This window comes from Stomoxys calcitrans, chromosome 3, assembly GCF_963082655.1.
Source record: "Stomoxys calcitrans chromosome 3, idStoCalc2.1, whole genome shotgun sequence".
Classification (NCBI taxonomy): Eukaryota; Metazoa; Arthropoda; class Insecta; order Diptera; family Muscidae; genus Stomoxys; species Stomoxys calcitrans.
Window position 1 is genome coordinate 189,345,381 of NC_081554.1, and position 12,814 is coordinate 189,358,194.

Sequence of the window (12,814 nt, forward strand, 5' to 3'; positions counted from 1 at the left end):
GTTTATGTGGGAGCTATACCAGGTTCTTGACCGATTTAAACCGTACTTAACAAAGTTCTTGGAAGTCATAACGGAACACTACGTGCAAAATTTAAGCCAAATCGGAAAAAAATTGCGGCTTCCAGGGCATCAAGTAGTAAAATTGGGAGATCGGTTTATATGGGAGCTATATCAGGTTATAGATCGATTTAGACCGTACTTTGCATAGTTATTGGAAGTCATAACAGTCAAATCGGATGAAAATTACGACTTCCTGGGGCTGTAGATGTCAAATCGATATGGGAGCTATATCCAAATCTGAACCGATATGAACCATTTCCAATCCCCAACTACCTATACCAATAGTGGCTAGCTGTACGCGTTCAACCGCTATCGTGATTTCGGCAAACGGATGGACAGACGGACATGGCTAGATCGACTCAGGATATCGGGACGATCAAGAATATATGTGGGGTCCTAGATCAATATATCGAGGTATTTCAAGCGGAATGACTAGATTAGCATACCCCCATCCTGTGGAGGTGGGTATTAAATAAAATTACATAATATAACATAATATTGTTTTCAGCCCAAAAAATGTTGGCTTGCCTCTGGCAACCCTGATCAACGGCAGCAGCTGTATCACAGTGTTGTGTATGACAACAAAAAACAAAACAAACATGCCCCCCTACCAACAACTGTTGCCGATGCTGCTGCTGCTGCTACTATAGCTTACAGACTAAATGACATGGACTTGATTGCGTTGCGATGGGGTTGTGTCTGTCTGCCGCTAAATTTGCTGAACGCCTGTCTGCCCATAAAACATGTTGTAACTGTGATGTATGCCACAATTGTGGAGGGGCAATAACAACAACGACACAATCTTCACACCAGCCATCGGCAATGGAGAAGCCTGCTGTTGTTTGTTGAACCCCTCAGCAGTGATTACCCACCTCCACCGCCAGACATGTAAAGTAACCAACCAACTGGTTGTAACTCCTTTGTAAACATGGAACAACAGCAACTTTGATTTTAAATCTGTCTGACTTTGTGTGCTGTGCATGTTGTATGCAGTGTTATTAAAATTTTGATTTGATTTTTATTTCATTTTCATTTGCAATTGAATGAACGAACTGAGACGTTTAGGTTTTACTTTTTTTGTATTTTCGGGATGATTTCAATCGTTGTGGCAGTTGTTACCATTGTAACTGGAAATTGGCCGTCGCCAATGTTTCCAGACATAAATATTGTGACTGTGGTGCCAATAGAACACCGGAAGGAATTTGTAATTTAATTATAAGGATAGGAAGACAAATTTCAGGGGAGAGAAGAAATTAAAAAACAATTAAAACAAATTATTTAAAAAAAATCGTAAATATTAATTTAAAAAGAAAAAAAATTAAAAAAAAAAAAACACGCGGAAAAATAATTTGGCAGTAAATACCAAACTGTTGCTAAAATTTTGGGTTGGGGCATACCCAAAATACCAAAGAAGGCAATATAAAACCTATGTGAAAACCATTTCCGAAACAATAACAATTTTTCCAGAAAATCAAATTTTTACCAAATTTTAATAAAAATCAAGTGTCGCACAGTGGAATGGGATAGATGGTAGGATAAAAAATAAGCTAATTTTCGAATGCATTCAGCTGAAGTATCCCGTAAGCTAAATTACTAGCAGGCTCTCATAACTTTTACATGGTTTTGGCCGGTCCCTACTATTTTTTTGAGAAAATGTTTCTTCTTTTCCTCTCCTAATATCTTATATCAAACCACTGTTTGCGACAGTTGTCAGATTGAGACTACTAATCAACTACTTTTGTAAGTCACTTTTGCTAGCTAACATAGGGTATGAGCGATCCAAGCAACCCGATCAACCGAACCGAACGAAGCGCCAATTGTCTGCAGTTGTTTTATTGTATGAGCAAAAAAAAAAAAACGTAAACGTAACGACAACTGCCGGCGAAGAGTTTCATAGTTGGTTGTCAGTCAGACAGCTCCAGTCAGCTTCAGTCGATGTAGATTGTCTACGTAGTTATTATTGTGATCGTCTACATGGTGTCGCATTAAGCGTTGAACACTCAATGCGTAAACATATCAAAAACAAAAACTGAAATACGAAAAACTTAAACGGGATTGGAAAAAAAAGAAAATTATATTATTCAAAACCTTTTTCCTTCTTAAAAAAAAAAATAACAAAATTAAATTTGGTGTTTGTTCTTGAGGTGAAGAAAATTAAAAAAAAGCAAAACCAATTCATCGTTATTGTACCACACCGGGAGTTAAAAAAATGATCAATAATAAAAGAAATCAAAACAAAGCCAGTCTTCAACAAAATTAAAAAAAAAAAACTAATTATAAACATAGACAACAAACAATTTTCCACCTGCAAAAAAAATAAATATAAAATGAATTTAAAAAAATCAGTTTGTTACAAAAAAAAAATCTTTAAAAAAATATATATAAAATAAAAAAGGCAACAAATAATAATAATAATAAAAATTTTTAATTACTGTAGCAATAATCAGATAAAATAAAATAAAACAAAATAAAACAAAATAAAATAAAATAAAATAAAATAAAATAAAATAAAATAAAATAAAATAAAATAAATTAAAATAAAATAAAATAAAATAAAATAAAATAAAATAAAATAAAATAAAATAAAAAAAAAAAATAAAATAAAATAAAATAAAATAAAATAAAATAAAATAAATTAAAATTAAATAAAATAAAATAAAATAAAATAAAATAAAATAATATAAAATAAAATAAAATAAAATAAAAGAAAATGAAATAAAATAAAAGAAAATAAAATAAAATAAAATAAAATAAAATAAAATAAAATAAAATAAAATAAAATAAATAAAATAAAATAAAATAAAATAAAATAAAATAAATAAAATAAAATAAAATAAAATAAAATAAAATAAAATAAAATAAAATAAAATAAAATAAAATAAAATAAAATAAAATAAAATAAAATAAAATAAAATAAAATAAAATAATATAAAATAAAATAAAATAAAATAAAATAAAATAAAATAAAATAAAATAAAATAAAATAAAATAAAATAAAATAAAATAAAATAAAATAAAATAAAATAAAATAAAATAAAATAAAATAAAATAAAATAAAATAAAATAAAATAAAATAAAATAAAATAAATTAAAATAAAATAAAATAAAATAAAATAAAATAAAAAAAAATAAAATAAAATAAAATAAAATGAAATAAAATAAAATAAAATAAAATAAAATAAAATAAAATAGAACAAAATAAAATAAAATAAAATAAAATAAAATAAAATAAAATAAAATAAAATAAAATAAAATAAAATAAAATAAAATAAAATAAAATAAAATACTATAAAATACTATAAAATAAAAATAGATTAAATAAAATAAAAACATATAACAAAATTAAAAAATCTCTTTTTTCATTAAAATACGTTAAATAAGCTTTTTAGCAATATTTACTCATCTATAAAACAAAATAAAATAATTTTAACTCGAAATAACAGGGAGAGCACTTTTTCATTAAAAATAATTTTTTAAAAATTTGTACGAATAAAAAAACAAAAAGAAAAAAATTTTAGTTTGTATTGACAAGTGAAAACAAAAATCGGCTGATTTTTTATCCAATTGACTTATGCTTAAAAAAAAAGTCTTACTCAAGTGCAACTCATTTCTTCTAAATAAGTGCTTAAACAATAAAAAAAAATCGGGAACATGTGTACGAATCGTTCATAAATTTCACACCTAATAAACATGAAAAACATGAAAAACCCAAAATTGATTAAAAATAAGAAGAAATCACTTAGTCACAGTAATGGCATTACAGCTTAACATGAAACTGACAAAAAAAAAATCAATTTTTTTTTGAACAACATAGAAAAAAATCTAAAATATTAAAAACATAATAAGATATGACTGTTTTATGTTGTTATTAATGCTATAAAATGCCATAATTAATGGCCATTTGGTGAACTCATTCAATCGCATGAAACAAAACATGAAACTATACGAAAATTAATTAAAAATGATTGAAAGCTTTAAACAAAACCGCCCGTGGGAGGGGAAGAAGAAATTAAATATCAAGCAAATTGCATTTTAAGATGGACATTTTGAGTTTTTTCAATTACAGATGAAAAGAAAAGTGTTTAAGAAAATCTGAAAATGAAACGAAATTGAAAATTTCAATAAACCATATGGCTTGTGAAGCATAGACATATTGAACTGAATATGGCTTTCGAAGCATGAAAATTGAATTGAAAGTCTGAAGAAAAAAAAAACACAAACGGCAAAGTGTAAAAGGGTGTAACCACAGTTATTGAAAATGAAGAAGGACAAAATAAATTTAGATTTAAGGTCACTTGAGTCGAAATTAAAGTTCTTCGCAGTTATTGAAAGTGAAGAAAAATTAAATAAATTTAGATTTTAGTTCACTTTAGTCGAAATTGAAATTCTGTTACAGGGAACCTTAAGTCACAAAACAAATTATTGGCATAATAACCCGCATGGCTATGGAACCCATTTATCTTCTCTATATAATTAAGCACTTGCAATAACACCATACTATAAATAAACGCCTTGGAAAGATAAAATATAAGATTTGTAAAATGGTAGCGACAAAAAAAAACACGACCATTTACTTATATATCCAACTAGGTGACCCGTGCCTTCTTTTACTTTATATGGAACAAAATTTTTCTTGGGATATTTATTTTCGACCATTTCGAGCTTTTGGTGAAATACCATGCTACGAAAATACTATATCGCTTGACTAACAGTTTAACAATATAAGTGCCTTTATCTGAATCCCATATGATCTTTATTGGTCTACGAATTTAAGTTTGGATGTAAGGTGTACTCCATTCTTAAAATATTTTACTTCAGCCCGATATTGTCATGAAATCTGATTTAGGGGTGTTTTCGGGTGTGAGGTAGTCCCCCATGCACTTGACCCTGAAAACATATCAGCATCGTGCTCTTCTTTCAAATACCATTTATTCAAACCCCATATTGCTATTGGTTTAGGGGAGTTTAAGCGATGAGGCCAAACACATGGCCCCAAAACTTAAACTCGTTTTCTAATCTCAAATACCTTTCATTTGAGCCACATATTGGCATGGTCGAAAAATGTTTACCCTTTGGTGGCTGTTTTGGGGAAGGGGTGATGCCCTAAATACATCATCTTACATTTGGATATCAAACTCGTATTATACTCCCACATTCCTTTATTTCAGCCCCATATTGCGATGGTCAGTAAAAAATTGCTGTTTGTGGGGTATTTTGGATATTAGATTCGTGTTCTACTCGTAAATACCTTTCATTTGAGTCCCATATTGCCATGGTCGGTAAATATGTCCGATTTACGGGTGTTTTGGGGGTTGGGGTGGTCCCCCTAACACTTGGTCAGACATTTGGATATCAGATACGTTTTCTTATCATAAATACCTTTCATTTGAGTCCCATATTGTCGTGATTGGTCTAAATATATGTTTGCTAGGTTTTAGGGTGGTGCGGCCCTCCTAGGTCGCCTATCCCATATAAACTGATCTCCTGATTTGACTTCTTAAGCCCCTGGAAGCCTTAATTTTCATCCGATTTGGCAGAAATTTTACAAATAATGTTCTGTTATGACTTCCAACAAATGTGTCAAGTACGGTCTAAATCGGTCTATAACCTGATATAGCTCCCATATGAACCGATTTCCCGATTGGACTTGTTGAGCCCTTGGAAACCGCAATTTTTATCCGATTTGGCTGAAATTTTGCACATAGTGTTCTGTTATGACTCTCAAACACTGTGCCAAGTGCGGTCCAAATCGGTCTATAACCAGATATACTCATTTTTTAGCAGAATCTATGGTGGTGGGTTCCCAAGATTCGGCCCGGCCGAACTTAGCACGTTTCTACTTGTTTATGACTCCTATAGTCATATATAGCAAGTTAAGAAGTGCTTTAAAACAAATAAAACTCATTTATTGTTTCCCGAATTTATCCACTAAGGAATGTTGGTATATCAAACCAGTAAGGAAGGGCAAAAGTCGGGCTGTGCCGACTGTATAATACCCTACACCTACCCTATAAGTACAATGTGGGAGCTATATCCATCTCTGAACCAATTTTGATAGACCTCGGCGGATGTTTTCAGATGGGTTGTTAAACAATCCGTATCACATTTCGAGGAAATATGTTCAAAATGTAATAACTATGGTTGACAAATGACAACATTATGGAAAATTACCCAAAATCTGAGGAACATTTATATGGGAGCTATATCTAATTCTGAACCGTTTTCGACCAAACTTCTCAGAAAATGTGGTAGTTGTCGAGGAAAGCGTTATGCAAAATTTTAGGAAGATTGGTCAATAAATGCGCTTGCAGGGGCTCTAGGAGTGAAAATCGGGCGATATATATATACATATATATATATATATATATATATATGATATATATATATATATATATATATATATATATATATATATATATATATATATATATATATATATATATATATATATATATATATATATATATATATATATATATATATATATATATATGAGAGCTATATATAAATCTGAAGCGATTTCCTTGAAATTCACCAGAAATATCGAGAGTCAAGAGAAAATCCTTCCTGCCAAATAGACCATTTGATTGCAATATTACTGCAAATTGGACGAACATATATATGGGAACTATATCCAGATCTGACCCGTTTTTTTCTAATTTCAATGGGCTTCGACTCTAGGCCGAAAAAAATGCCTGTACCAAATTTAAAGACGATCGGATGAAAACTATGACCTGTACTTTGTACACAAATTAACATGGACAGACGGACAGACAGACGGACATAGCTAAATCGAATCAGAAAGTGATTCTGAGTCGATCGATATACTTATCAATGGGTGTATCTCTCTTCCTTTTGGGTGCTACAAACAAATTCACAAAGTTATAATACCCTGTACTACACTTGTGGTGTAAAATACCTCAATACCCTTGCATTTGGATTACAAAATTTCTTATTTATTGGAATTCCCCCCCCGCCAAAAAAAAACTGAATCACTGCTTCTCCTAATCCTTGAATGGCAATACTCAAGGCTTTTGTAAATCGTCATCATTTAGGACTTGTTTCTTTTTATCCCCCAAAAACCAACCAATAACTAATTGATTATAATGTGAGCAGATTTTGGTCTTCATTGATTATGGCCTCTGGCATGCCAAGTCTTGAGTGAGACAAATCAACAAAAACCACAAAGCCAAAAAAATATGACCCAATAAATACAAACCGCAAAAAATCCAAATCAATAAAATCAAAGTCCGATAACGATGATGATTGCCAATAATGAGTGAATGAATGAATGACAATGCTAAACATAAAAGCAGCCTCGTTTCGTTCGCAGTCTTCATTCTGCACAGATGATGGATGAAGTAAATCAGCTTTGAACAAACAAAGAAAAAAAAACTGTCCAGAGAAAACAAAAGTCACCGAAAATAATGCCAAAATAAAGAAAAGTATTGTGAAAAAAAAATCGAAATAAACTTTTCAAGAGGCGAAATTTTATGAGGATCATCAGAAGGGCATATCAATTGGGATTTTTTTTTTAATGCACATTACATATATAAAACACCGTTAACAATTTTTTGTTCATGGTAAAAAGGCAAATTTTATGGAATAGAGAAGGGGCAGTGAATGGAATTTTTTACATAGCCAAAGCAGAAATTAAATTTCAAAAACCTAAGGCCAAAAATCCATTTTCCAAAATAATTTTGGCTGCCTGCTACCACCGAATAGGATCCCTTAACAAAACCCACTTACTATATAGGCCGAAGATGGAATGTATGGCCGATGCTCCGAGGACATCCTTGAAGCTACTCGACCCTGGCCAGAAGAGGGCAATAGTCTCAATAGCGGACAGTACGGTATCCAACTCTATAGTTCCACTTGAACACCATCGGAATGTGGGTTGCATGGCACTGTTCAATCGTTACTTTCATGACGTGTGTTGCACTGATATCCGCCTTCTTATCGCTGACGTAAGGATGCTCGTCAAAAATACGAGACTCTCCCGAAATGGCCAGCTGACCGAACAATACATTACAGAGGTAATTCCGTTTTTGCTCGATAAACTTTTTTTTCACCGACAACGACATCCAGAAATTCAAGACGAATGTCAATAAATACTGAACTGAATGTTGGAGACCATAGTAGAAGTCTGTGTAAAATTTCAAACAATATGAGTAAGAATTGCGCCCCTTGGGGGCTCAAGAAGTGATCGGTAGATCGGTTTATATTGGAACTGTATCAGGTCATGGGAGAAGCCGTTGTACAAAATTTCAGGCAAATAGGATAATAGTTACGCCCTCTGGAGGCTCAAGAAGTCAAGACCATATATATCATGTTACGGATCGATTTGAACTATATTTGGTACAGTTGTTAAAAATCATAACAAAACACATCATGCGAAATTTCAGCCAAATCGGACTAGAATTGCGTTCTCTAGTGGCTCAAGAAGTCAAGATTCAAGATCGGTTTATATGGCAGCTATATCAGGTTATGGACCGATTAGAACCATACTTAGTACAGTTGTTAAAAGTCATAACCCAACGCGTCGTGAAAAATTTCACCCAAATCGGATAGGAATTGCACCCTCTAGACGCTCAAGACCTCGAATAGCTTTGTATGACAGCTATATCAGGTTATGGATGGATTTAGACCATACTCAACACAGTTGTTGAAAGTGATAATAAAACAACTCATGCAAAATTTCAACCAAATCGGATAAGAATTTTGCCGAACATCTTCCAACTCGAGGCAAGTGCGTGCTGTTTTCAAAACACTTTGACTGGCATTGTGGATCTCGATTTTTGATACGCCATTTATCTTCATCAGAACCTTTGGCAAATTGACTAAGGTGCTCTACATACCCAACGACTATAGAGTACGGTATAGAGCACGCTTTTGTTTTGAAACAGGGCTTAATAAGTCCTCTAACACACATAAGAGTGGTAAGATAGAAGAAAGCTTTACGTTCCACTATTCCGATACAAACTAATCATCAATGCCAAGAACAACAAACACATCAACATTGCCGAACTCTTTTTGTTGTGCACTTGATCAATTATTTCTTTTTTTAATTTTCCGAAATTTTTGTACCATTGAAAATTTAAAAAAGTTTAATTTGTAGAAAATATAGATTAAATTTAAAAAAATTTATTTCTTAAAAAATTTTGTCACAATTTTTGTTTATTGAAAAATGTTGTTAAAGCTCTATTTCTTAAAAAGTTTCTCAAAATTTTAAGCTTAGAAAATTATCAAACAATTTTTTCTTAGAGAATTACAAAAGATTAATTTCTTAGAATGGACAAAATTTTTGAATGTATGAAATCTTTATTCAAATCGATAGTACGGTCCATAACGGTCCATATAATTTAAGTATTGAAGATTATTTCATACAAATGTTGACCGTGACTGCCCCTCAAATGGTCCATCCGCTTAGTTCAATTTCGGCCGGTATCTCACGAATAAATGCTTAAATGGTGTCCTCCATTGAAACGTGCTTATCTGTATAGATCATGTGATCCTTAACATAGCCCCACAAAAAATAGTCTAAAGGCGTTAAATTGCACGATCTAAGCGGCCAATTTTTCGGTCCCGAACGTGAAATAAAATGTTCACCGAACTCGCCTCTCAATAAGTCTTTTGTTACGCGCGCTATGTGGCATGTGCCACCGATTTGTTGAAACCACATGTCATGCAAGGCAAGCTCTTGCATATTGGGCAAAAAAAAAGTTGGATATCATCTCATTGTAACGCTCACCATTCACAGTTACGTTACGTTTTCATCATCTTTGAAGAAGTACGGTCCAATGATGCTACCAGCCCATAAACTGCACCAAGCTGTGACATTTCTGGATGCATTGGTAGCACTTGCAATGCTTCTGGCTGATCTTCACTCCAAAATCGGCAATTCTGCTTATTTACGTACCCATTGATCTAAAAATGAGCTTCTTCGCTGATCGACAAGAAGCGCGCGATGAACTTTCTTAACAGAGCACTCATTTTGATAATAAAATTCAATAATTTCCAGTGATGTTCGTTTGTAAAACGATTCATGTTTAAATTATAGACCCCTTCCCCATCTTCCAATAGAGGGACCTTAAAACAGTTACAATCACATTTATTAGAATTTTCCGTAGCCTAGTGTAATATTGTGATTGTTTTAAAGAACTTCGATGGACACTCATGACACTCCAGAGATCTTATGATCATTTATCCATACATCATGAATTCAATCACAATTTTTTGTAAATTCCAAAAAAAAAAAAAAACAAAAGCACAATTTAGGCGTTTTCTTAATGGATGGACTTTAGACATGGCCCAGCCATAGCCAGTCATGGTCACCATAAGAAGTCTGTCCATAAAATTTATGTACCATGACAAAATGATGAGTGGCTTCTCAACATCATCATCATAAACATGGGATGAGTCTCAGGAGGGTAGCCATGATCTACAGATGATTCATCTAATTTGTATTGATTGGATGGGCTGGGATGGACAGACAGACAGACATGGAGAGGGATGGCAGTATGTATGGACAGACATTATCGCCAAGGGACTTCTAAACATGCTTTACACACTCTCTGCTTCCACTTAGTTCTTTCCAAGTAGCTATCTTTTATGCTGTCACGAGCTATCAAAGGAAGGGGAAGAAGGGTCAAACCAATTTGTATTCTTACAAATTTACCACACATATATTTTGTCCATTTGTCTGATTAAATGGGTTGGGGTAGCTATAATTGTACGCTTGATAGATGACGATCATCATCGCCATTCAAGCAATAACCAACATCAACATTCCATTAATTCTCGAATTATTGAAATTTGTAGGTTTTTGTTTTTACTTGAGGAGGTACAATGATGCGTGCCTTTATGGAAGGCCTATGGAATTCACGTGAATTGTGATGGAATTTTTCAAATGTTATGGATTTCTTTGGAAGAAATTTTTCAAATTTTTAAGGGGATTATATTGTGAAAAGAAAATAAAAAAGCGAAACAAGAAACAACTGACTCAGCTCCCAAAGAATATTTCAAATCTTCCAACAACTATGAGATGCAATTTTTGACTTTAAAATAAAATGGGTTTATATGTCGATGCATTTGTAGGGTCATGGTTACAAATCCTATTTTGGGCAGAATATTCGTAGAAAATCTAAAAAATAATCTTTAATTTTACAATAATTGTGGTTTACCTTTTTATACCTCGAAACATTAAAAACCCCTAATTATAAGCATTGTACTAATTTAGAAAAAAAGTTCTTGGAAAAAATCGAAAAAAACAATGAAACTTAAAATGAGTGTTTGAAAACCACAAAAGATAAAAAAATAAACTAAAAATAATATAAAACAATATAAGAACTCTTAAAGTCCCAAGAAACAGTCTTAAGAACCTAATCGACCGACCATCATGGCTGCTACCATGCAACATTGTGGCTCAGCCACAACAACATCATCACCATCATTGAAACCAGCTACAAATACTTCGCCTAATCCACAATTGAAACGTTTGGTCTATTCCAAATATCGTGAATTATTGGGCTCATATAATGATCAAGCCAATGCCTATATTGAGACCTTACCCTCATATATGGTGCAAAAAGATAATGGCTTCAATTTGGAAACGCAATCAGGCAACACAAATAATAACCTCAACGGCGCCATTACCACCATTCATTTGACATCATCATCATCACCATCCCCAGCAGCACCTTCATCTTTGGCAGCCAATGAAATGTAAGTGCGCAAAATTTATCAACAAAAAAATATTATTTTGCCAAACGAAGAAAGTGCTATCATTGTGAGATATTATGAGTTGTTTTTTCTATTTTTGTTAAATATTTCTAAAGAAAACAAAAAACTTGTTTAGGTTTTTTTTTTTTTTAAAAAAAATTCAGATATCATGAGAAGATTTAAAACAAATGTTCATCAAAATGAAATGTGAAAAGTGAGATAAAAAAGTGAAAAGATAACTTTGCAGTGCCTAAACAAATAAAATTAAAAAGATTAATTACCAAATGTTGTTTTTACTGTATTTTTGGTGAAGACAACTGAAATGCATTCCATTCCACTCAAACGGGGAAATAAAAAACCAAACAATAGATAAAATTCTTTAGCCATAAATAAAGAAACAAACAAAATGATAGTAACAGCAAGTCTGGAAAAATTATATTTTTCTGTTTGATTACAGAACAAAAAAATTCTTTGAAATAAATGATTTAAAAAAGTTAAAAAACTTGTGAAAACAAATATTTTTAAAACTAGATAATTTTGTTTCAACACAATTCGGTACCAAAAATTTCAGTCGAATCGCTTATAGAAATGTTTGATAACAATTTTAAAAGAAAAATTTGTAATAACCATTGTAATAGAAAATTTTTCGATAAATATTTTGTGGAGAAATTTTCGATACAATTTTCTTAGACAAATTTTTGATATAAATTTTTATAAAAAAATTTTAGATAAAATTTTTTAGAAAAATGTTCGATAAAAATTTTTATAGAAAAATTGTCGATAACACTTTTTAAAGAAAAATTGTCGATAACAATTTTCATGGAAAATTTGTCGATAACAATTGTTATAAAAAATTTGTCGATAAAAATTTTTATAAAAAATTTGTCGATAACAATTTTTATAAAAAATTTGTCGATAACAATTTTTATAAAAAATTTGTCGATAACAATTTTTATAAAAAATTTGTCGATAACAATTTTCATAGAAAAACTTTCGATAACAATTTTCATAAAAATAAGTAGTCGATAACAAT

General features: G+C 31.4%; 1 protein-coding gene across 5 annotated transcripts in view; it reads left to right on the top strand.

Annotated features, from left to right (window-relative positions):
- The window catches only part of LOC106082063 (uncharacterized), a 107,134-nt gene that overhangs the window by 39,538 nt on the left and 54,782 nt on the right, over nt 1-12,814 (top strand). The window contains exons 1-2 of one of the 5 annotated variants that reach the window (XM_059365640.1): nt 1,990-2,204; nt 11,308-11,784. The exons of 1 other annotated variant lie outside the window; for it this stretch is intronic. In XM_059365640.1, coding sequence (XP_059221623.1) covers nt 11,459-11,784 — 326 coding nt within the window. In that variant the 5' untranslated portion in view covers nt 1,990-2,204; nt 11,308-11,458. Of the gene's footprint in view, nt 1-1,989; nt 2,205-11,307; nt 11,785-12,814 lie in introns of those variants that run through there. 3 more of the 5 variants (XM_059365637.1, XM_059365636.1, XM_059365638.1) reach the window with 3 other exon arrangements.